The 25441-nt window shown below is 36.9% G+C and overlaps 2 protein-coding genes and 1 long non-coding RNA gene across 4 annotated transcripts; 1 reads left to right on the forward strand and 2 right to left on the reverse strand.

The window, feature by feature from the left end:
- The first annotated feature begins 779 nt into the window (after nt 1–779).
- LOC113324147 (paired amphipathic helix protein Sin3-like 4) lies at nt 780–2156 on the forward strand. The gene has a single exon (XM_026572476.1). It carries the CDS (start codon nt 780–782, stop codon nt 2154–2156), a length of 1377 nt encoding a protein of 458 aa, XP_026428261.1.
- An 85-nt stretch (nt 2157–2241) lies between these two features.
- On the reverse strand, nt 2242–4036 carry LOC113321219 (peroxidase 29-like). The gene is made up of 3 exons (XM_026569097.1): nt 3554–4036; nt 3097–3454; nt 2242–2994 (listed from the first exon to the last, which is right to left on the reverse strand). Exons 1-3 carry the CDS (start codon nt 3839–3841, stop codon nt 2573–2575), a joined length of 1068 nt encoding a protein of 355 aa, XP_026424882.1. The 5' UTR covers nt 3842–4036; the 3' UTR covers nt 2242–2572.
- A 2-nt stretch (nt 4037–4038) lies between these two features.
- Nucleotides 4039–7567, reverse strand: LOC113321220. 2 transcript variants are annotated; one of them, XR_003346549.1, is made up of 6 exons: nt 7481–7567; nt 6375–6787; nt 5388–5472; nt 5007–5165; nt 4591–4802; nt 4039–4151 (listed from the first exon to the last, which is right to left on the reverse strand). It is a non-coding gene; the product is annotated as an uncharacterized LOC113321220 (long non-coding RNA). The 2 variants fall into 2 exon arrangements; XR_003346548.1 differs by lacking the exon at nt 4039–4151 and having other exon boundaries at nt 4410–4802.
- Nucleotides 7568–25441: the final 17874 nt, after the last annotated feature.

Consider the following 25441-nt stretch of genomic DNA (forward strand, 5'->3'; position numbering starts at 1 on the left):
TGGTGACGTCATGGATGATATAATGGTCCTAAAAGGGTATTTCTGCCACTACAAGATGACATTTACATCATCCATGACATCACCCTAGGACCAAACTATAATTTTTAGGACCAAACTATAATTTATATTACCAAATAGGACCAAACAGACAATTGACTAGGTCAATTGGACTAGACTCTCTCTAATATATTATTCTTAGGACCAATTGGTATTTCCTTGTATTTTATCATTTTGTGAGCCCTTAAAACTCAAACTTGAGAGCCTCTATAATAGGTTTTTTTTTTTTTTTATTATAGAAATTATTTTGAAATTATGTTGCCTGACTAGTTAGTCGAAATCCAATCTCCCCATGTGTATCCAAGGTCCAAACGGACTTGTGAGAACCTGTAACCCCTATAACCTATTATCGATCAGGTGTGAACATAATTTGTGGCGGTGGCGCCTTTTGAAGTGTTCCCTGTGCGCCTCTGTTTCGCCCCCCTATGTTTTTATCACAAAATTAGAAATTTGATTTGATACACCCCAGAAATTGCGCCAAAGGAAAACTCGGTTAACCCTATATTTAGAAACCCATTTCTTAATCGAAATTCATCTTCAAATCCAACTATTCAAAAAACCCTAAACTCAATATATACTGATCGATACTGCAACCCCTTTACCAGTAATCTATTTTCTTCTTACAATTTCTATTCCCTCTTTCTGTCTCTCTCGAATAAGGGTTCTGTCTGTGATCAATTATCAAGGTTTAATTCAGTTTTGATTAATCAGAGTTGAAGAAGATGAAGAGACCTAGAGCAGAAGATTGTCTTGCTTACATAAAATCAGTGCAGAAAACATCAAAGTTTAATGAATTCCTTCAAGTAATGAAAGAATTCAAGTCCTTGCCGACGTACGACTCCACCAATTTGGTCTTTGTAACAGCAAGTATTAAACAGGTATTTCATGGCCATTCCGACCTTATTCTGAGATTCAACATGATATTCTTGCCTAAAAGATATGCAATTGAAGTCGATGATTACGCCGAGCAGAATAGGGTATTCAAATCTACAAAAAGGGTTCAAGCAGAAGACTCCAATAAGGCGTTGTTGTTGCATGAAGCTGATGATTATCATGCAATTGAAGTCGATGATTGTGCCGAGCAGAATAGGGTATTCAAATCTACAAAAAGGGTTGAAGCTAATAAAGCGTTGTTGTTACATGAAGGTGATGATTATCATGAAGACTACAAATTCTTTGAGAATGTCATCAGGAAGGAGAAGTTTAGAAATCCTGATGAGTACAAGAAATACTTGAAGTGCCTGTATCTTTATAGCAAAAAGATAATTTCAGAAGGTGAATTGATAGATATGGTTGGTGATTTGCTGCAATATGATGGCACCGCCTATCCGAGTACAGCAAATAAGGATAGAATTCAATCAGACCCCCAGAAGGATGAAAGGGAGACAGGTTTTGAGGCTTCAACATCAAAAAGGAGGAAACTTGATGAACCCATGATTGGCCGTCTCTCAAACTGTGAAATTGTGAATCCAAGTTATCAGCTTTCTACTGAGAGGATTTTAACTAGCGGAAGGACACAACTTGGAGTTGCAGTATTGAATGATTCTTGGGTGTCTGCAGATAGTACTCCAGAAGGTGATAGTAGTGATACATGTCATTTCAAGAAAAATGTTTATGAAAAGAACCTGTTTAAATTCGAAGATGACAGATGCGAACGCGATAGGCAATTTGAGTTGGTAAAAGGTACTATTGAGTGTGTGGAGGAATTGCTACGAGAGATCGTGGATAACACAATCGATGCGGAAAGTATATGTATCAAGGATCACTTTAAAGTGCTACAGCTTGGGTGCATCAAACGCGTGTACGGTGAATCCTGGCTGGGTGTGGAGGATGCATTACTGAAGGATGCAGTTCCTGTATTGCATGATATATTAACTCAATTGCAGAAAAAAATGAAGGAGGTGACGAGTCGTCTCTCAGTAACTTACAGAACGAAAATGAATGCAGTTTATTTGAAGAACTTTAGAAAATCTCTGGATTATGGTGGCAACTCCAGTGGCGAGCAGCAGGACACAACAAGTTCTAGTTCTAAAGACGATGATGCATCTACTTCTACTTGTCCAAATCTTTTAGCTGAGCCAACAACACAGGCTTGTTAATCTCTTGTAATTTCTGTTTATACTGACCTTTTCCGGTGAAATTCTTAATGAAATTCAGATTCTTTTAAATTTGTGTTGTGTTTCAAATTTTACAAGCTGATTCCCTAAAACTACTAGCTAACATTCTCCACTGATAGCCTATTATTGAGTTTCAAATCCGTCATAGTTTCTGTTTCGCGCCTAAGCAGCCCATATCAATTACACCGGAGTACGCCATATCTGCCGTATAAGCAGAAGTACAATGCCAATAATGCATCCAACAGTACTAAAGTACTCACAATACTAATGATTGTGCTAAAATTTGAACTCAAAATCTAAGAAAGGACTATTTGTACTTTTTTTACCAGACAATCCATGTCTTCTTCCAACTCCAAGTCCTTACATTACACATATTTTGTTGTTCAACAACATGCAGTTTAATTTAATCTACTGCAATGACTCCTAATCTGACCTGAATTCCCTGTAAGTACATTTGTGGATGAGAGCTTCACAAATGCAGAAGCAAAGACTTGGAAAAAGTAGTTTTGATCATCAGCAAACGACTTAACAACCGGTGATGTTCTTGGATCCTTTGAGATGCTCGAGTCGATACCGAATAAACCTCTGCCATAAATGATATCTCTGTAGTACTGATTATCAAAGGTTAGAGGAGTTATATCATTAGGCACAAATGTAAGGTTTGTTAGAGGAACTCTAGTTGGGCATTGCATCTTCAATAGAGCTTCATAACCTTTTTCCAGCATATCATTAGCAGAGGCAGGGTTGCTGTTGGTGTGTTTGGGATTGTATAATCTGTCCACAATGTTCAGACAATGTCCAACCCCTATTGTATGTGCTCCTGGAAGAAGAAAAAAACACGATTCGACTCATAAACATAGCTCAAACTGTTAAACCAGATTATGAACTCTTATATCTACTTAAGTAATGACAAAGATTTTACCCAGCATGGCGACAGATTCTTGAAGATTCATTCCTTTAGATCTAAAGATTTGAAGCATCCCATCTACACTCACTTGTGGTGAAGGTAGCCATATATCAGCTTGTTTATAACTTGAACTTGTTGAGTCTTTCCTTCCAAGAGGAACTTGAATTTGAGGTCCTCCAGTGAAGGCTACCGACTCCTTAGCAGCTAAAGCAATAATATCAGCACAAGAGACTTGCCCTGGACACTCTGATTCCACAACCGATTTTATCAACCCAATTGATTCACGGTTTCTTATCATGAAATTTTTTGAGGAAATTATCTCTGAACCAATGTTTCTGCGTTCAGAGTTGAGTAGTATCGATGCATCACAACCCTACATACAAACAAATTCATGAATAAGTTCTCCTTGCATATGAACCAAGCTCAAGCAGTATCCACATACTGTTATATACAAAGCATACGAAAGAGTTACCTGAACTTGACAGTCATGAAACAGGAGCCTTAAGAAAGATGCAGGAGCAGTAGCATCAGTCAAGAAAATGGGTACTAGTGTATCCCTGACTAAGGCTTCAACATTTGGACATGTAGTCTGGTAGTGTCCATAAGAGAGATGAGCTTCATTAACAGACACTAGCATCCCTGGTTTTATGATCAGTACCATTACCATCATAACAGGTCGCAGAAGACGCAACATTTTTGAACAAATTCCCTCTTGTTGTAGTTCTCTAAGTAGAGATGAACTCTGCAAATCCTTGACCATGAAGAGAACTGGATGATGGTTGAGAGAGAGCCTTTTATGAAGAGATTTAAGGTATTGGCATGGTGAGGGGGGGTGATGTCTAGTGTCATAAATTGCTCATTACTTGGCATTGGGGACCATCCTAAACTAAACTGGTCCCGTAGTTGTGACATCAACTTGTACATTTGACTAGGAAGCAAAGCAGACAGAAAGAGACTACTCCTTTCCTGTTCTGATTATAGGAATTTGGGTGACTGATAACTGAGAAGGGGTGTGCTGTTTATTACTGAATATGAGTAGTTTTGAATTGATGGAGTCTGGATGTTGCAACCTGCAATGCAATGCAGAGAGTTAGTACAGACTGACACTCAGTCCATAAAAGGTTTATTCACAGCTGACCAAAAGAGCAGAATTTAAAACATTATGGATGCTGGTAAAGTTGATTTAATGAAATAGTTAATGCTTTCATAGATGCATAGACTGCCATTGAGCCATTTGAACTCAATGATAGATTTTGGGTAACCAGGGTAATGCCCCTCTTCCATATTGGTATCTGACTACATATGCAAGTGAGCGGAGTAGGGTGCCTGAAGTGCAAATTTTGTTCATTGACAGTTTTTCAGTGTTGGACCACAATTGTTTCAACTATGAACATTTAATTGCCTCACCAAGTACATAACTACTTCAGAACTTGGAACTATGAGAATCAGATAAATATTTTTAAGCACCAATTTAGTGTTTCTGAGTAGTCTTTTTGTTCAGGGCTTGACCTTCTAGGCAACCTCTCTGCCGAGCCCGCAGCTCCCACATCCACACCTCAATCAACAACGGTGGTCTGCTGTCAAGAGCTTCTCTGACTTCAAGTAGCTCAGGACGATGGTGTTTGGCGAGTACTTCTACTTGTTCTGCGAAGGATTGCAGTCCATGCGTCCCAGAGTGATTTACCATCTGTCTCCAACGTTTCAGAGTAACATCTCCAGACCTGCAACCAACACAACAAACAGGATCAGAAGAGATAAGTTCTTCATAACTGGTTAGGTTTCCATGTGAAGAGTGGTTTATTAAAATACCAGTATACAATAGGTCCGAAATAAAAAATGGTTTCAAGAGATCATATATACTGAACACATGAAACCAAGTATCACAATAAAGTGCCTGACCCACCAGCTTCAGTTAAGTTGCTTACCTATGCTCAAGAAGATTATCCTAGTCAACATCTTCAACACAGCAAGCATCCAGTCTAACAAGTCTGCAACTCCAGTAATTGGATTAGACTTATTTGAGTTGCATTCAAAGTACGTCCTATGGCATGCTGCTTCCCAGGGCCTATACAGTAAGGCAGTCCCTGAAAGTTTCAAATACCTATTCAAATAACATAATTTCGGTGGAACAGGCAACAGAAAGTGCATCATTAACTCATAGTGAATACAAACATGCTTTTTATTGTCACAAAATCCCAAGCTCAGAAAGTGGAAACATTGACTCATCACACCAGTTGAACCTATTATATTATAATGGAAGAAAAGAATGCAATATGAGTATAATTATATGGAAAGAGTACGCTCACCTATTTCCTTCCAACATCCTCTTATATTTCAATGTTTCCCGCAGTGCAGAATCATATCCAAGCCGTCCTCACCCGATTCATGTACCTAAGAACATCAATGGATTATAGCTGTTAACGTGGTGCTCTACCATCAATAAGAAATTAGGATTAGAAGTAATGAACATGGAAATCAGGTGTCCAGATGCTGGATATTGGAGGTGTGAAACATGATATTCTGGGGCCGCAGTCATGCTTCCCTGGTGTGTTTCTCTACCACGAGCCCCTAGAACGTGTTAACAATGAGAACGTATCTTCTAGCAAATCCTCTAAACCAAGTTGCATCCCACGTACCATGATTGATTGTAAAACTCAAACAATACAAAAAGAGATATTGACAATAGGTGACACATAAACCCTAAATTATTTTAACTCAATATTCCTAAGGTCCATGAATCCTTCACCAATTTATGATACTTCAGAGCACGCCGTTTGTTTTTAACTTGGATATTAATAAGAAAACTCATACGAACCATTTAACCAAGCAATGTACACATGTGTCACTTGTCTTATAGAACAGCATGTTCATTTATAATACATACTAAAAATTTTACTGATAGCATGATTACCAAGCGCATTCGTTGAAACACAAACTAAAACAATATCACAAATTAGAATAGTCATAATCATTCAGATAAAATAAACATGAAATTTCCAGGCATGAAGCTACGCTTAAGAGAAAAAGCACTTCCGCTGCAGTAGTTTAATGTGCATGGCCGTATGTGGTTGTGGAAGTGCATGAATAAGAGAGGTACAAGTTCCACTTTTGTTGTGTGTGTCACAGTGAGTGCTAGTCAGGATATATGTGTTCGGCGTGCATCACCACTGGTCCGCAACAAGGGCACACAGAATTTTGAAACAATTTCTACTCTGATAAATTATGACAAAACCACACACCACCTAGTTTAGTACAAATTTTAATAAGAGAGTAATATCATATCATAAGCATACCTTGTGAACAGCATCTTTGATTATTTGATCTTCTTTCTTCGTGAACCACTTACCTCGAACCAACTTATTTTCTGGGGTTTCGTCCCGACCATCTTTGTCATCAGATGAAGGGAAGACTTCTACATGACATGTAAATTTTACTCTTTTGGATGATCTTTTGGAATCCAAGTTCCTCAAATGTGCTTCAAAAATTGTTTCTTGTTTCAACATCTCCAATATTCGCATTCATAATTTCAATATTCGGACCCAATTTGGTCCTCTTCTTCTTCTTCTTCTCTGTAGGCACTTCAGGAGAGCTCAAAGCCTCTTTCTCCTTGCTTCTCTTGCGCTTCTTCTTTTCACTCTTATGCTGTATAATCTCTTCATCCATTCCAAGAGGAACAAAAGACTTCACGTAATCAAAAGATATAAACCTGGCAACAAAAAAAATGTAAGAATCTCAGTGAAACATCAAACGCAAATGAAACATAATGTCAACACTCACTGTCTGGAAAAAAAACGAAGAACAAAACACCTACAAATATTAACCAAAAGCAAAAAAAAAATATATATATATATACTTCACTAGACAGTGTTAAGCAAGTACAGTCACAAATCAGAACACATGTATTGAAATTGCTGTATGGTCTAAATAAAAGATGCCAACACAAAAACTATTCTCTGTAATCTTACAAGAGCAAGCAAAATGTGGCAAATGCAAGTGAAAGTAACTAGCATAACACCAAATAAATCTTGCAGTAGGTTTATTAGTACAGTTTCCTTTTCATTGCTTTATTACTTGCAAAGCTATGGTGTTTTTTGTTTTGCATTATTCTATATTTTTGCTGCACTTTCTGCTTGAACTTGGGCGAAAATTATAAAAACTTGCCATTTTTGCTTTATTAGTAGTAGTTCAGTGAAATCGCCCAAAATCAAAAACTTCAATGAGATCCACAATTTCTCTACATTGGATGAATCACTTAACAGTAAGTATTCCGATTACATATATCGTTTAACCTAAACTCTATTTATCACCACAAACATCAAAAAAAAAAAAAAAATTAATAAACACCACAAACATCAATTAAGAAAATATAAATTATCTTTACAGAATCAAGAAAACGAACCTCAAAAAAACGATAACAGACACACGATTTCAATTTCAGGGTGTTTTATTAAGTTAAGAAAGATTGAGAGCTGAAGAGAGCGAAAGAAGAAAGGATTTTATGAGGTAGCCCTTAACATTTTACTCGACCCTATACCTGACAAGGCTTGGGTTTTCCGGTGGGCATGAAAGGAAAAAAAAGAGGGATTTCCTGTTTAGTCCACTAAATCCGACCCGGGTTAGTGGCTAGTCCAGCGGAATTAAACATTTATCCTTTAGTCCAAAAAGGTTTAAACATATGTAAAGTTACCAGGCTATCCTCACTCACGTTTTAACCGTTTCCTCCCACTACTTCTTTCTTTATTCTTCTCTACAACTTCTTCGTTCTTTCTTCTCGATCAACAGTAATGAAAACTGCAAAATCAAAACAGCAAAAATAAACTAAAATATGATTAGGTTTAGAGCAAAAATAATCAAAATGAAAAATTAAATTTTCAAACCAACCAAACAAACTGAAATGTTGAAAAGGAAATCATCAAACAGACAAACAAAAAAATCAAACAAACTCATCAAACTGTACATATTGATCAATAATACATATTGAAAAAAGATTGAAGAAAACCCTATTTTACTAAAACCATGGAGAAATTTACATTTGGTGAATCCTGGTAAAAACAAGATCGAAGAATACAAAGAATACACAAATACCACAGTAGAAGAAGAGAGTACAAAGAAAAATAAAGAGTAGAAGATCCAATTGTACATATTGATCAACAATACATATTGATATGTACCGAAGGAAAATATGTATTGAAGGAAAAAGTATGATTCAACAGTACATATTGATCTAATAGTACATGTTGATATGTACTCATGGAAACCATGTACTGAGGGGAAAAGAGCACAAAAGAAAAAAAGAGTAGATGATCCAACACTACATATTGATATGTACTAAAGAAAAATACGTACCCAAAGAAAAAGAGTGGATGATCCAACAATACATATCCAATAATACATATTGATATGTACTGAACAAAAACGTGTATCAATGAAAAAGTATATGATTCAATAGTACATATTGATACAACAATACATATTAATATTTACTCAAGGAAAATATGTACAGAAGAAAAAAAAAGTACAAAAGAAAAAAGAATAGATGATCCAACAATACATGTTGATATGTACTGAAAGAAAATATGTATAAAAGGAAAATGTTGATGATTCAATATGTTCTAAATGAAAATATGTACAAAAAAAGAAAAACAATTGGGTTACTGTAGGATCGTACAAAATCTCCCAATCTTTTTTATACAAACCTAAAATCCAAAACAATTTGATCAAAGATAAAATTAACAAAAAATTGAAATCAAAACTAACCGGAGACGAAAGGAGTATTAATCTTCACTTTAATAAACTAAATCATATCGTTTTGAATGGACTACCTTCGTTTTCAATGTTGAATAACAGATCCAGACGAGAAAATAGATTAAAAAGTTAAGAATCCCAATATTGATTAAATCCATATCTCTTTATTTATTTTTCTTCGTTGATCTATTAATGGAATGATATCTTGTTCTTCTTTGTTGTTCTTCTTCTTCAATTGAATTATATCTTCTTCTTCTTTGTTCTTCTTCTTCATGAATCTGCTCTCGGTCTTCTTCTTCTTAATCGATTCAGATCTGAAAAATAAAATAATATGCTTGACGTGTTTTTATGTTAGGTATTGATTGGACGGAGGGACAATTACGACATTTATGAAATACACATAAAACACCTTGCACGTATGCTGGACGAGAGAATAAAAAATCTGGTCCAAAAGCATGTTTTTGGACCAGCGAGTAATTGTTTTCTGATGATGGACTACACAGTAACCGGTTCTTCCTATAGTGGATTAACTAGTAATTCCTAGAAAAAAAAATCATACGAGTAATTTTTATTTTGAGAAATAAATTCGCTCCAAGTAAAAAGTAGGGTTCTGACAGTAATCTTGCTTTCTTCGTCAACAAAGGGGTTTTGATGGATAGTTTTAGCATTTTTCGGGCGGAGATTGTCATTCATGTACCCGCTGAATCAACTCTGGATTGCAAGTCAGTATTGAAAACATGGAGAAATCTTATTCAGCACCAATCGTTCTCAAAGATGCACATAAAACACCACACTAATTATGCTGATTCTGGTAAGTTGAGTTTTATCGGATTTGCCCTAATCAACTTTATTATTTCGAATATATGGAGAATCATGAGACACCCCTTGGTAAAATCCGAGAAATCATTCTAAAACCTCCATTTAAGTGCCACAATTTGGTTGGTTCGTTTAATGGGTTGTGATGTCTTAAGGGTCCGAAAGAGAGATTTTGTATTTGCAATCCCATTACAAAAGAGTATGTAATTCTTCCCGAACCTGTGAGAAAGTATGGTTATAACAAGTATAGGTGGACCGGATTTGGTTACCTTCCTTCAACCGATGAGTACAAAGTTGTTCTAGTGTGTTACGAAGAACGCCATTTTGTATATGTCATGGTGTACACTCTCGGCAGCGGCAATGGCTGGAGGAACATTGGAAAATTCGATCTTGCATTTGACCATGGTTGTTATAAACCTGGTATCTTTGTGGATGGAGCTCTTCATTGGAAGGACAGACATAGGAAGATGATTCTGGTCTTTGACTTGGCTGATGAAAAGTTTCGTGAATCTCTTTCACTACCAGTAGACAGGTACAGTTATCATAACTTAGGAGTTTTTGATGGGTTTTTATATTACGATGTTATGTATTTCGATTCAGTACTTGAAAAGATCTCTGGATACATATATATATATATATATATATATATATATGAACAAACAGCATTTCACAACTCTAATGCTATTGACGACATATTATCTAATTGAGTAATGTTAGTTTGTTTATTTTCATTATATATATACCTTTTTTTCTGTGGTTAATCTAATTTCATATTTTCAGTCGAATATTGTGATACATATTTTAGTAGTTTATTTCGTTTTTGTTCACTGGAGGAGCAGAATTGTGGGGATATGTCTCTGTATCTGTTAACAATGAATCCCACAATTCCTGGCAAATAGCTAGTGCAACTGTTAAATTTGCCGTCCCATGGCAATTATAAATTTCTCATTCGTTCGACGAATTTTCTCTAAGGTAGTATGCTAGTAAATCCGCGAGTTCTAAAGTTCTGGATGGGTGAAAGGGAGTAGATTGCATTATGATCTCTTTACATTTGATAGAATCACCCCACCATCATACAGAAGTTGCATTATGATCTCTTTACTAAGAGCAAGTTTTGTGGTGGAAGAATTCCATCTTCTATCTTCCATGCCACCTCAGCATTTTGAATAGTTCATGGAAGGTCAAGTGTAGTGGTGGAATCATAAAAACGCTAATCAAAATAGTGTTTTACGCTAATAAGAATAGCGTCAAAAAAACGCTATTCAGAATAGCGCTTTACGCTAATAAGAATAACGTCAAAAAAACGCGCTTTACGCTATTAAGATTAGCGTTTTTTTTCTCAGTCATTAGATTTTCAACGGCTCATTTTAAATCTACAGATAAGAAAAAAAACGTAGCGCTTTATGCTATTCTGAATAGCGTTGGGCGCTATTTTTATTGGCGTTTTCTATCTTCTAGCGTGCTATTCTGAATAGCGTTTTACGCCAATTTGAATAACGTTTCCATGGATTCCACAGACCATCCCACGAAATCATGGAACATGGCTTAGAAAAACTGTGGAAGACCCCAACTTAAAAGCCACTAGATTTGACATTCCACAATTTTTCCACACTTCGAATAGGTTGAATTCCATCATAAGACTTGCTCTAAGATGCCCTGCATGACTTAGTGTATCCTGCTTTGTTTTTTATTGTGATTTTTAAACGAAAGTTTGGGCAAGATGAATGAATGTGACTCGAGGGGGTTGTCTTGTTACACCATTACTGAAGGTCTCCTACAAGACTTTTAGTAAGTTTTTTTTTTTTTTTTTTTTTTTTGCAGGATCTGTTTCACAACGTTCATCATCTTGCCCAAACTTTTGAGGGGTTGTCTTCTTACACCACTACCGTGAAGAGAACTTAGTAGCCGAACAGCCTAAATAATTTGGTTTGTTCAACCTTTTTGCATCCAACAACTTTTGTATCCTAATTTATGCGGCAAGGTCTCTCTTGATGTGAGACCATCTTATAGTTTTTATATGAATGTGTTGTTACAATGATAAACTTCACTCAATTTTAGGGAATATCTTTACGAGTCATATTTTTTCTGGCCATAAGATAAGTCTAGTAGTCAAGCCATATATGGTACCCCAAATCTATAGAATTTATGTATTGCAATTCTTAAAGAATTGCAAAGGGGCTAGAGGGCTAATAAAATCTTGAATTAGATCGCATGATAATAAGAAAATCACATATCTATTTTGTATTGGTTGTATTTATTGGGTTGAGGTACCCTTTAAGTACATTTCTTTCAATAAATCTTTTCCTCTTGACCGATCGAAAAAAAAATATTCACATATCAGCACAAAGCTTCATCCACACTACCAATGCGATGAGAAATGCTACTGGTATGCACTTCCTCGGCTATACGCATATTCTCTATATAAAAACAAAGTTTTTTCGAGCGACGTGGTTAATCGGAGCTTCTGGTTGATTCTGACCCCACCAAATTCTTTTAATGGAAATTTATTTGACGTGGCCTAATAGAAAAAGTGGAAAATATTTTCTGGTCCACATGAATTTTTTTTTAATAGAAATGGAATTATTTTTATTACCAAAAAAGAATATCTCAAAAATTAAATATCTTGCCAAAAATATATTAAATCAAGAAACAATCACGCAATCACAATTTTTTAGTAAAAAAAAAGTAGCCAATCATGCATCAATCATATAACTAATCAATCGTGTAACTAATAAATTAAAAAAAAAACAATAAAGAAAAATGTCTAATATCCGCCTACAATTATCAAAATCATTCTTTTCTAAATTACAAATCCATACTATTAATTAAAACTAAAAGATTGAAATTACATTTGCATGAGAATTAAAAAAAAAAATTAAGTTAGTTATGGGTACTAACCTTTGAATGAGATGATGTGGCTTTTTTTCATGAAAACTTTTTAGTGATCCTGTCCAATTATATAAAAAAAAATTATTAGAAAAATACACAATTGATAGAGAAAAAAATCGAAATCCAAATTGAGACACACCATATTGAAAATATTTATTTCAAGTTGATGCTTTTGAAAATCTATAAAATATTCACATTAACGATACATGTAGAATATCTGGTTGCAATATTCACACCATTTTGACATCATTTTATTTCCTTGATTAAATAGGTAAAAAAAGATATTACCATGCTAACTGTTGCATTGTTTACATAATTTTGGCATCATATTTGTTGTCTCGAATAGAATGATTTCGGCTAAAAGGATTAAGAAAATGTAAAAACTTTGTATAACATGATTTCAGCTAAAAGCAGTATGAAAATCTGAAGACTTTCTAAACTTGGATAATAGTTCATTTGGAAATAAATTTATTCTAGATGGAAAAAAAAAATTCTTAAGAATTTTTTTTAGTAGATAATGACTTTATCAAAAGCTCATTTTTGGATTATCATAACATACTTCGATTTCTCTGAGCGTGGGATGTTTACTTGACGTAGAAATTGAAGGGAGAAATCATGTTGAACGTGGAGGACATCTTTCCCCTAATTCAATGCATACACACTTTGATTTTTAGAGATCATTGGTAAAGAAAATTTGTTCATATTTTATTTTGACGATACAATAATTCATGCAACAGGAACAAGGACTAAACATTAGAGCCAGTAACTCCGAAAGAAGCAAGGATAAATCGTTTACGGCTTATGGATGTGATATTGGAAAGAAAAACAAGAGAAGACGAGGAATATATTTCAGCTCGGATGCGGGTGAAGATATATGTGTATTTATGGTGTGCATGGAATTTTAAATTTTGGTTCAGATTTTATTACAGATGCATTTTTGTTGAATCTTGATTCATGTAGCAGGAAAATACTCAAGTAAATCATTTGAACACGTAGAACCATGCCAGTAAATATGGAAGAAGCAAAATTAAATCAGCGTATGTGTGTGATATTTGGAGAGGAGAGACAAGGGAAGACGAGAAGTGCATACCGAAAACTCGAGTGCAGGTGTTTATTTCTAAGCATTTTTGTGTCCAACGGAGCTAAGAGGTATGCCATTAGGTGTAATACCAAACCATGATTTGGGTATAGGTTGGAAATCTGTGCATTAAATTCGTCTATTACTAGAAAAAAGAGAAACATGTCACTGAGAGAGTTTTGAACCCATAAGAGAGGAAAGAAAAACATTTTAATGCGCTAATGTATATATGTGTGTAGGAAATTTGCAATCAGTGGTGACATTGAAAAATCCACGACTGGATCTAGAACTAGCGATAAATAAACAAACCGTCAGAGAACAAACCGTCAGAGACATAAAAATAAGGTTGCAAAGGTGGGGGTCAGACACTAATAAGGGATGGACGTTTTTTACGGCAATGTGAATTTGATGTGTATGCATGCTTAGAGGAAATGATCAACCCACTGTTCGGGCTGAGTTGTATTGCAAATCACAAGATGCATTAATAAGAGGAGACACTGATAGAGAAACTAATGGAAAGAGAATTGTATTGACTTCCGTTTTTACAGGTAGTCCAAGATACATGATAGAGCATTATCAAGATGGAATTGCAATATGTAGATGTAAGGACCTACCCGATATCTTTCTAATGTTCACTTGCAATCCAAAGTGGTCTGAGATCCAGAGTGAGCTGTACTGATTCCTGGGAAACGTGGAGATGATAGACCAGATATTGTGGGTAGAGTTTTAAATTTGAATTTAAAGGAGATGATGAAAGATCTATGTGGAAGAAGCATTTTGGGACGGTGACTGCAAGTATGTTTTATAATTTTTTAGTATACATTTTCGCTTTGTATACATCCAGTAAATTAGGTTGTTGTTGTCTATTGATAGTTAATTGCAGATAACTGCAAGTTTTGAGGTTTATGAGTCTCACTAAGCATTTATTTAGGCATGAAATCAAAATAAGTAAGTACCTTTTATTGTTTGTTTCAGCATTGACTTGATCTTGCCCCGTTGATGTGCATCAATATATACAATCGAATTTCAAAACATAGGATTGCCACATGCACATTCTTTTTATGGTTGGATTAAAAAAAAACAGGCTCCGTCATAAATAAATCGTATTAATATTGACAGAGATACCTAACAAAAAAAATGGTTCCAGGTGGGCAAAAAGTTGTTGTTCGGTCATGGTGCATGGGCCTTTTGGAATTAACAAACCAAACCAGAAATGCAAGAGAAATAAAAAGTGTTCGAAACACTATCTAAGGAACTCCACGTGAGGATAATGGGTATATGGGATAACGGTCGATGTAAATGGGTATCCAGTTTATCGGAGGTGCAAGAATAATGTTGTATGCTCATAGGGATGAAGTAGATTTCTTTAACCAGTGGTCATAGACTTGATTGTTCAATTCGATGCACACTTCAACGGAAAAGGACGGCTATCATTGAGAAAAAAAGTCCAAAAAAAAAACCGAATTAACAGTGGTTCTGTATGAACCGAATTTTTAGACTATGGAAAAACCGCCACTCAAATGGGAGTGGGCTCCGCCCACGTGGAGTTAGCAGGGGGCACTTATGGTGGGTCCCACTAAGAGTTTTGTGAGGAGTGGTCTTGCCATTCTTCTCGGTTCAAATAGACATTTTGCCGAATTAAATGGAAAAAAAAAAACCAAAATACCTAAATCTTGGAATGCGGAAAAGTTTATCGATAAAGCAAGTGATTACTTGTATTTTCACCAAGTATCAGTATAGTCATGTTGGAGGATTTAGTGACAAGAATTAAACGAATATAAATATATAGCTGGGAGGTGTGGAACAAAAATTCATACATTTATATCCAGAATCGCGATCCAAGTGAACGGATTCCCCACCATTTAGAAGGTGAGCACCAAGTGTTTTTCAAGGATAGTGATAACTTGGTCTTTTTTGGATAGGGAATAACCGGAGATTTTCTGAGGTTAGAATCAATACCGATTCTAGAACAGAAATATCATAACATTTGTAAAGCATACGAATGAACGAATAATCTGACCAACTAAAAAAAAAATTAACACTTTTTTGGTTTATTTTTATGTTCTTGAACACAAACTAAGGTTTATTGATTATGTATTTGTAAGGATAATGTTATGGTTGTTCATTTGGTACCCCCTTCCCGAGCATAAACAAAAAAACAGACCCGTGCATCGCACGGGTGAAAAACTAGTACCTTTAATTGTGCTGTTGTATGCATTTGGGTTAATAGATTTCACCGGCCCATGAGGATGTCTGCACGGAGATCAGTTTTTGAGCACACCGGGGCTCACTCATCTGAGTCCGTTGACACTAAAATAATATTGTCTCAATTAGGGGTGTAAATGCGTGCAGGCCAGGCCGCCCGGCCCAAAAACTAAGATAAGTCGGGCAAGCCAGGCTTAATATTTGTGAGCCAGTAAACAAATTCAGGCCGGGCAGGCCGGGTAAAAGTAGATAATTTGTTACTCAAAGACCGTCCAAAGCCCGCTTTTTATACGGGCAGGCCAGATCGGGTCGGACAGGCCACTATTTTGAAGTTTTTTTCTTTTTTTTTTAAGTTTAAATTTTCAAATGAGTGGTATTAAATGTATTTATTTTTAATACAGTATTCTTTCCTTTCTAACATTGCATACCGTAAGTGATAGTATTATTTTATATTTAAATTATAATGACAAACTTTTAATTTTAGCCTATAATAAATAATTAATTAGAGTACAATAAATTTTCTAATAAGAAAATTTATTACCATTAATGTTTTGAAAAGGCTAATTGATGAGTGCTAAAAAGTGCATATTTCTATATATTTTTCTTGGCATTTAACTCATCTTTTGTACATTAATTCTACATTTTATCCCATATTCTGTGTTTTCGTTGTTTTCAAGAATAAATACTTTTCTTAATTAATTTTGCATTTTTAGGTACTAAATAAAGCCTGGTTAACTCAGGGAGCAAAAAGAGCAAAGGAACGGCAAAGACTCTCGATAGGAGGAAGCGAAGAATGATGTTTGCAAGAGCCGGATCAACGAGAAGTGGGATTGAAGAGGAAGAATTGTTCTTAAAGAAGATATGGGCTTGGCATACCCAAGGCCCAAAACCCTCACCCAAATCCATTTCCTATATCCATACCTGTTTCCCTTTCTAGCCGTCAGATTGGATCATCTCAGCATCCTACGGTCGCAGCATCGTCGTACATCAAAGTCTGAAACTCCTGTCTAACACTACAACACCTAACTCCATCTGGAGCCGTCAGCTTCGTTGTATCACTTAATCCAACGGTCGCTCAGAGCCTTCTTCTATCTTGCCGTTAGATTCAATCTGAAGTTGATGATCCAACGCCTTCCACTCGTTGTTCATCAAACTCCGCTGAACCTGCTCAACACCTAAGCATCAAACCCATCGACCCAAAACAAACACCCACTCTCTTCTTCCCAAAATACACTTCCCCCAAATTTCTCCTCTTCCCCCGACCATGGCAGACACTGCCATGTCTGCTCCGCCGTCTCCGTCTCCACCACGACCACAAGGACACCACCACCATCACCTACCTCTTCCCTAGTCGTGTCTGTCTTGTTCTTAGCATTGATTTTTGATGCTACCAAGAAGACAAACATAACCAGGGTTTCACCACAGTGAAGAGAAGACAAAATTTGGGAGAAATTCGAGTAGAGGATTAGCAGAGGAGGATAAGTAGAAGCATGGGTTGGCGTCAATTTGCAGAGGGGACAACAAATTCAGAGGGTATGGTGAGTTTTTCCCAAATTCCTATAAACCCTAATTTTGTTAAATTTGGGGGTTTGGTGTAAAAACCCTAAATGGGTGTTCTGATTATAAATAGGAAGTGAGGGTGTAATGATTTTGGGGTATGCTGGAATAGCCAGTGTCATTTGGTCTGATTTTGGGAGAGCTGGATTAGCCAGTCTCTCCAATCTTTGTGTTGTTCATATTTTGCTCTTGTTTTATCCACTGTTAACTGTTACTGTGAGGTTATTGTTGTTGTTTTCTTTTAATTTCAGTTTTACCATGTTTTAGTTTGTCACCTTGCTGAGGAAAAAGATGAAGCTTCATGTGAATGCTAGTTAACTGATATGTAGAGAAGAGTTTTGTGGTCTGAAATTGTGCAGGATAATCATAATTTAAGCACTTAGTTAGGCTAGCCTTGTGACTAATGGTGCTGCAGCTCATGCACAGTTGTTGCTAAGCCCTTTGACTAGTTGTACTTTAATCATACAATTAGTACTTTGGTAAGTATTTTAGCTGTAATTAGGATATCCCATAGGAAGAACAAGAGGCAGAAATTTGAGTCACATTGAAGATTGATTAGCATAAGTTTGAGGTGAAATCAAAAACCTCAGTGCCACTGCCTTATTACCATTTTGTCTCACTGTTTCTACTTCACTATTAACTTAATTTCTCATCTCCACTGCCCTTGGCTTAGGCCTTGGTTTATCTCTTTGTCATTCTTTGTGTCACTGTCACTTTTCCAGTCACTGTCATCACCTAGTAGTTTCTTTGCTGTTTTAGTTTACTTGTTCATTGTTTCACATTTTATCACTTTCACTGTCACCTTCTCACTTTCATTTTGTTCCATTTTGTTTTGCTTTTGTTCTTTGTTTAGTTTCATTATTCTGTCACCTTCTCATAATACTTTTGTGCTGTTTGCTTTTGCCATTGTAAATATCCATGTTTTACCTTGGCCTAGTGCTCTGCTGCCTTGTTTAGCTCCAGCTGCACTAGGTCTTTTTGGCTTTTCTGCCCTTTTCCTTCACTGGCCTTGCTGCCAGTTCTCCCCCAGCTGCTACTACTTGCTGTTGTTGTTGCTGCTGCTGTGCACTGCTTCTGCTGCTGCTGAAGCCACCACTGCTGCTGCTCCAGGTCCAGTTCAATTCTGGGCTACAAGTCCAGTCATTACAAAAGCCCACTGTATCTGTTTAGAAACCTAAGGCCCAACGGCCCAGTTCACATCAAAAGACATTGAGCCCAATTCACAGTCACTGTTAGCCCAAGGCCCAGTGCAATTCAAAAGACCAAAAGCCCATAAGTTCACAGTCAATTCAAAAACCCACTAAGCCCAAAGCACAATTAGAAGCCCAATAACAATTTAGAGCCCAAATAGCTAGAAACTCCAAACACCCCCAGTCTCTGTGGATCGACCCGTACTTGCACGAGCTACAACCGACGACCGTGCACTTGCGGTATTACTGTAGGCCCGTTTTTATCGCTTAATTTTCACACACCTTCGGGCCCACCAAGTTTTTGGCGCCGCTGCCGGGGACTCGGTTTGTTTCTCTAGTAGTTTTATTAGCTATTTTTGCATTTCACTGCATAGCATTTGCATCTGCATCTGCTTCACTTCATTTGCTGTTGGACCTGCTGTTCTGAACCAGTTTTTCCTCCGCTGGGACGCCACCAAGGAAAAGAACCAAAGCCCAACTGGGTTTTTGCAACAATATCAGAGCAGCTGGGCTGTGCTAAAAAGGTAAACCCATTCAGAGAACCCGAATTGTGGGCTTCCAATTTTTAATTGTGGGCTTGTAATATTAAAGCCAATTTTTGGGCTTTTTATTTTCTGTTGGGTTTGTAATTAATTTTTGTGGGCTTGTTTATTTAATTTGTGGGCTTGTATTTAATTTTTGTGAGCTTGTTTAATTTGGACTTGTATTTTGTATTCTGGGTTTTTAAACCCAGCTGAGCTTGTAACCGATCACGCTAGGTTAACTCGTTAGTGGGCCGAGTACCCAAATTCTAGGCCGAGATTTTGGACTCAGTTTCACCAAACGTTTTCAAACCAGCTGAGCCAAAGCAAACACAAAATCAACAGTGGGCTTGCTCCCAATTTCAAAAAACCAAAACTTTTCTCCCATTCAAAAACCAAATTTTACTTGCTCCCACATTAACAACCAAATTTTTTTTCTTTTATCCCACCAAAACCAAATTTTTCCCAAAAATCCAAACCCATTAAAAACCAAATTTCTTTTCAAACCCGACAAAACCAAATGTTACCTATAAAAACCAATTTTTTCCCAAAAATCCAAACCCTTTAAAAACCAAATTCTGAGCTTTGTACATTCTTTACTTAGCTTTTGAGCCAATCATGAATAGATCTTTTTCTACAGTTGGGGAGTACAACAAATCCCTTACAGAACTTGCATATGGACAAACTTCACGTTATGAACCTTCCACGGACCATGATGTCAATAGTCATAGGAATTATTATGGACATTTTCAAAGTCCCGAGCCGCAATACATGAACCCTAATGACTATTCATACATGCATCATTCATCGCAACGTGAAAATGAACATTCTGCTAGAGCCTCACTCACACAATCATCACTTATGGATCAATTAGAAGCTCGAATCACAGCTTTAGAAATGCAATCACATGAGGAATCTGTCACATCTAATTTTCTTAGGCAACCTGAAATCTATGCATGTCCCGCATGTGGTAGTCTAGACCACCCTGTTGAGAATTGCTATATTTTCCATGAATTTAGGCGGACTAGAGAAATTCCAAGGTTTGAAGAACCTACAGATTATTATGCTGGTAGTTATTGGGACCATAATCAACCTTTTGTAGGTTGCGATCAATCATTTATAAACCCTAACGACCATCCACCCATGTATCAATCAACACCATGGGAAGACGAACAATTTCAAACTCCCATGAGTTTTAGTGAGCAACTTCTAATGGAAGCTAAAAATCTCCTCAAACGAACCACTGCTAGTTTAGAAATGAAAACATTGAATGATCATAGCAGCATTTTTCTCCCTAATGAAGTTAATTATGAAAATAGTGTTTTTAACCCTACTCATGCTAGTAACATTGAACATGAACCTAATCTAGAGGTAAATGAGTGGAATAGAAACACTATGGTTTTTAGGGAAGCACACTCTTGTTTTGTTGAGGATGATAATAATTGTGATGTTATATTAGAAGAACATGTCTATGATGATGATGTTATGGAACCCTTGGGTTCAAATACATTAGGCTTCTCTGCCCCGACCTTAATGAATGATATTTCTTCTAGTATTCCATGTTATGTTTCCACTGATTTGCCGATGCATGAGGATAAATCTGTTGATGATGTTGATGATTCTGATTGTGAACTTGCTAATTTGATTGATTATTGTGAGCATGATGTGACATGTGTAGATGATTTAGGAGATTTTGATTTGATTGATAATGATGTGCCTATTCCTCTACATAAGTCACAATCTGATGGCCTTCCACCCAACCTAGATTTGGTTTGTACCAATATTGTAAAACCAATTTTTCTGAGAATGCCTAATCTAGGTTTGGAACTGTGTGCTTCTCAAGTCCTCTTGGACCATTTTGCATCTAAATATAATATCTTTGAGGAGTCACAGTTGGAATTAGCATGTTTGCCCGTCCCTAGCACAGTTCATTTCGAGCTAGACCTTGTGCATGATGAACCCCCAAAACTGCGAGATTTTGTTTCCAAAATTTTATCCGTTGAAAAATCCAGGTTTGGGGGTAGCTCATTTTGTTTCACAGTTTCACTTGCGTTTCTTTCCTGTTATATTTGTGTGAAGCTGTTGAAACCTCTACACTTTGTCTTTTGGGTTGATCCTCAACTCTTTAGATTGTTAGTGTATGGTGAATTTTTTGTATATAATCCAGTAGATAAAATTTCTTAAAACCCTTTTGTTCCTTTTGTATATATTTTGCTAATCCAATACGATCTCGGCTGACATATGTTGGATTCTTGCCTTGAATAACGGAGTTCTAATATTGCTTTCGCCGAAATCGGGTATTCTCTTTCCTTTTTCTCTACTCAACATGATCCTCTTCATATGTTGTATTATAATTTTGTTCATATTTTGAAACATTGAGGACAATGTTTAGTTTAGGTTTGGGGGTGAAAAGTAGATACTTTGATAATATGCCATAATTGAAAACAAGAACTCCTTCTTTTTGAAAAAAAATGAAAAATGAAAAAAAAAAATTAAAAATTGAAAAAAAAAACATAAAAATGGAGCTCATTTACCTTGAAATGTTGACTCTTGTGCAAATATGTAATTATTAGGAGTCTTAGTCTAGATATTTAGGCACCCTGATTCTAGCACAATTCACATAGTGATAAGAAATTTGCACACGCACGATCTACCAATACATGGATAGCCTCGATCTTCAAGGTGTTTGATAGGAAGTCACGATTGCCAATCACTTTAGAATACTGAACGAAACTTGACTAGCTTGTTCTTTGGTTGGTTGGGATAGAAGGTGGAGGTTACATTAAGAAAGACAACCATCGAATTTAACTGGGTGCATCAAAAAGGGCTACCTCTTGCAAAGTGTCATGTAATCTTTTGTTTCCTTTTGTATATGTATCAAAAGTGTTTCTTTATCAAAAAAAAAAAAAAAAAAAAACGATGTATATATTCAGAAAAAATCAAAAAAAATCAAAAAAAAAATCAAGTATTTATCAATTCCATCCTCTCTTGTTCCAAAAATAAAAGAGAGTAGTCAATGTAAAGAGTCATGTAAAGAGTCATTTTGTTGTTTCATTGTAATAAGCAAGGAGGGTGTATGCCATTGATGTACAACGCGAGTAATTGTGAAATACCTCCAACTCATTCACAATTCTCGTAAAGTCCGGACAGCTAGCTAGATTTCGACCTTGGTTCTTAGCCTGAGAAACTATCTCTTGGTGATTAGTAGTCATAACATCCGATCTTTCTTTACACATGTGTAGATACACTTTACACTCTTATCACATGTCTTTATTTGTTATCAGTGCTAGGATTGTGCCTTTGATAGCTAGATTGACATCTCCATTTTGCTGTGAGCTTAAACTGACTTGCACATGTCACATTTGATGGAATCTGAGCTTATATTTTGACCTAGAACTTTGTAGGTACGTTCTAAGCAAACCTTCACGAGACTTCAACTCGTCCACTAGGGACACTTAGTGGTTTAAAAGGCTTAGTGCATACGCTAAATGCATTCGAGAGACCAGCGACAGTGGTATAGGTAGGATTTCCTTAGTTTTGTTTTACTTGAGGACAAGTAAAATTTAGGTTTGGGGGTATTTGACGAGTGCTAAAAAGTGCATATTTCTATATATTTTTCTTGGCATTTAACTCATCTTTTGTGCATTAATTCTACATTTTATCCCATATTCTGTGTTTTCGTTGTTTTCAAGAATAAATACTTTTCTTAATTAATTTTGCATTTTTAGGTACTAAATAAAGCCTGGTTAACTCAGGGAGCAAAAAGAGCAAAGGAACGGCAAAGACTCTCGATAGGAGGAAGCGAAGAATGATGTTTGCAAGAGCCGGATCAACGAGAAGTGGGATTGAAGAGGAAGAATTGTTCTTAAAGAAGATATGGGCTTGGCATACCCAAGTCCCAAAACCCTCACCCAAATCCATTTCCTATATCCATACCCGTTTCCCTTTCTAGCCGTCAGATTGGATCATCTCAGCATCCTACGGTCGCAGCATCGTCGTACATCAAAGTCTGAAACTCCTGTCTAAAACTACATCACCTAACTCCATCTGGAGCCGTCAGCTTCGTTGTATTACTTAATCCAACGGTCGCTCAGAGCCTTCTTCTATCTTGCCGTTAGATTCAATCTGAAGTTGATGATCCAACGCCTTCCACTCGTTGTTCATCAAACTCCGCTGAACCTGCTCAACACCTAAGCATCAAACCCATCGACCCAAAACAAACACCCACTCTCTTCTTCCCCAAATACACTTCCCCCAAATTTCTCCTCTTCCCCCGACCATGGCAGACACTGCCATGTCTGCTCCGCCGTCTCCGTCTCCACCACGACCACAAGGACACCACCACCATCACCTACCTCTTCCCTAGTCGTGTCTGTCTTGTTCTTAGCATTGATTTTTGATGCTACCAAGAAGACAAACATAACCAGGGTTTCACCACAGTGAAGAGAAGACAAAATTTGGGAGAAATTCGAGTAGAGGATTAGCAGAGGAGGAGAAGTACAAGCATGGGTTGGCGTCAATTTGCAGAGGGGACAACAAATTCAGAGGGTATGGTGAGTTTTTCCCAAATTCCTATAAACCCTAATTTTGTTAAATTTGGGGGTTTGGTGTAAAAACCCTAAATGGGTGTTCTGATTATAAATAGGAAGTGAGGGTGTAATGATTTTGGGGTATGCTGGAATAGCCAGTGTCATTTGGTCTGATTTTGGGAGAGCTGGATTAGCCAGTCTCTCCAATCTTTGTGTTGTTCATATTTTGCTCTTGTTTTATCCACTGTTAACTGTTACTGTGAGGTTATTGTTGTTGTTTTCTTTTAATTTCAGTTTTACCATGTTTTAGTTTGTCACCTTGCTGAGGAAAAAGATGAAGCTTCATGTGAATGCTAGTTAACTGATATGTAGAGAAGAGTTTTGTGGTCTGAAATTGTGCAGGATAATCATAATTTAAGCACTTAGTTAGGCTAGCCTTGTGACTAATGGTGCTGCAGCTCATGCACAGTTGTTGCTAAGCCCTTTGACTAGTTGTACTTTAATCAGACAATTAGTACTTTGGTAAGTATTTTAGCTGTAATTAGGATATCCCATAGGAAGAACAAGAGGCAGAAATTTGAGTCACATTGAAGATTGATTAGCATAAGTTTGAGGTGAAATCAAAAACCTCAGTGCCACTGCCTTATTACCATTTTGTCTCACTGTTTCTACTTCACTATTAACTTAATTTCTCATCTCCACTGCCCTTGGCTTAGGCCTTGGTTTATCTCTTTGTCATTCTTTGTGTCACTGTCACTTTTCCAGTCACTGTCATCACCTAGTAGTTTCTTTGCTGTTTTAGTTTATTTGTTCATTGTTTCACATTTTATCACTTTCATTGTCACCTTCTCACTTTCATTTTGTTCCATTTTGTTTTGCTTTTGTTCTTTGTTTAGTTTCATTGTTCTGTCACCTTCTCATAATACTTTTGTGCTGTTTGCTTTTGCCATTGTAAATATCCATGTTTTACCTTGGCCTAGTGCTCTGCTGCCTTGTTTAGCTCCAGCTGCACTAGGTCTTTTTGGCTTTTCTGCTCTTTTCCTTCACTGGCCTTGCTGTCAGTTCTCCCCCAGCTGCTACTACTTGCTGTTGCTGTTGCTGCTGCTGTGCACTGCTTCTGCTGCTGCTGAAGCCACCACTGCTGCTGCTCCAGGTCCAGTGCAATTCTGGGCTACAAGTCCAGTCATTACAAAAGCCCACTGTATCTGTTTAGAAACCTAAGGCCCAACGGCCCAGTTCACATCAAAAGACATTGAGCCCAATTCACAGTCACTGTTAGCCCAAGGCCCAGTGCAATTCAAAAGACCAAAAGCCCATAAGTTCACAGTCAATCCAAAAACCCACTAAGCCCAAAGCACAATTAGAAGCCCAATAGCAATTTAGAGCCCAAATAGCTAGAAACTCCAAACACCCCCAGTCTCTGTGGATCGACCCGTACTTGCACGAGCTACAACCGACGACCGTGCACTTGCGGTATTACTGTAGGCCCGTTTTTATCGCTTAATTTTCACACACCTTCGGGCCCACCACTAATTATAAGTAAAAACAATTATATATTTTAGTTTTCTTGACATAAAATTGACAATTACAAAATGGTAACTTTTAAGTCTTTTTAAGAGGATATTAAATGATTAATGGCACATAGAAGGCTTTCAGTCGGGCACTAGGCCGGGTATCAGGCCAGGCATCATAATTAATTGCAAAGCCCGAGACCGCCCAATAAATTAATCCAGGCCAGGCCGGGTGGTCCATGACGGGCCATAACAGGCTTTGGGATACTTCGGGTACAGGTGGGCTCGGGGGGATACAGGCAGGCCGAGTATTTTCGGG

The sequence above is a fragment of the Papaver somniferum genome, chromosome 11, assembly GCF_003573695.1.
Source record: "Papaver somniferum cultivar HN1 chromosome 11, ASM357369v1, whole genome shotgun sequence".
Lineage (NCBI taxonomy): Eukaryota > Viridiplantae > Streptophyta > Magnoliopsida > Ranunculales > Papaveraceae > Papaver > Papaver somniferum.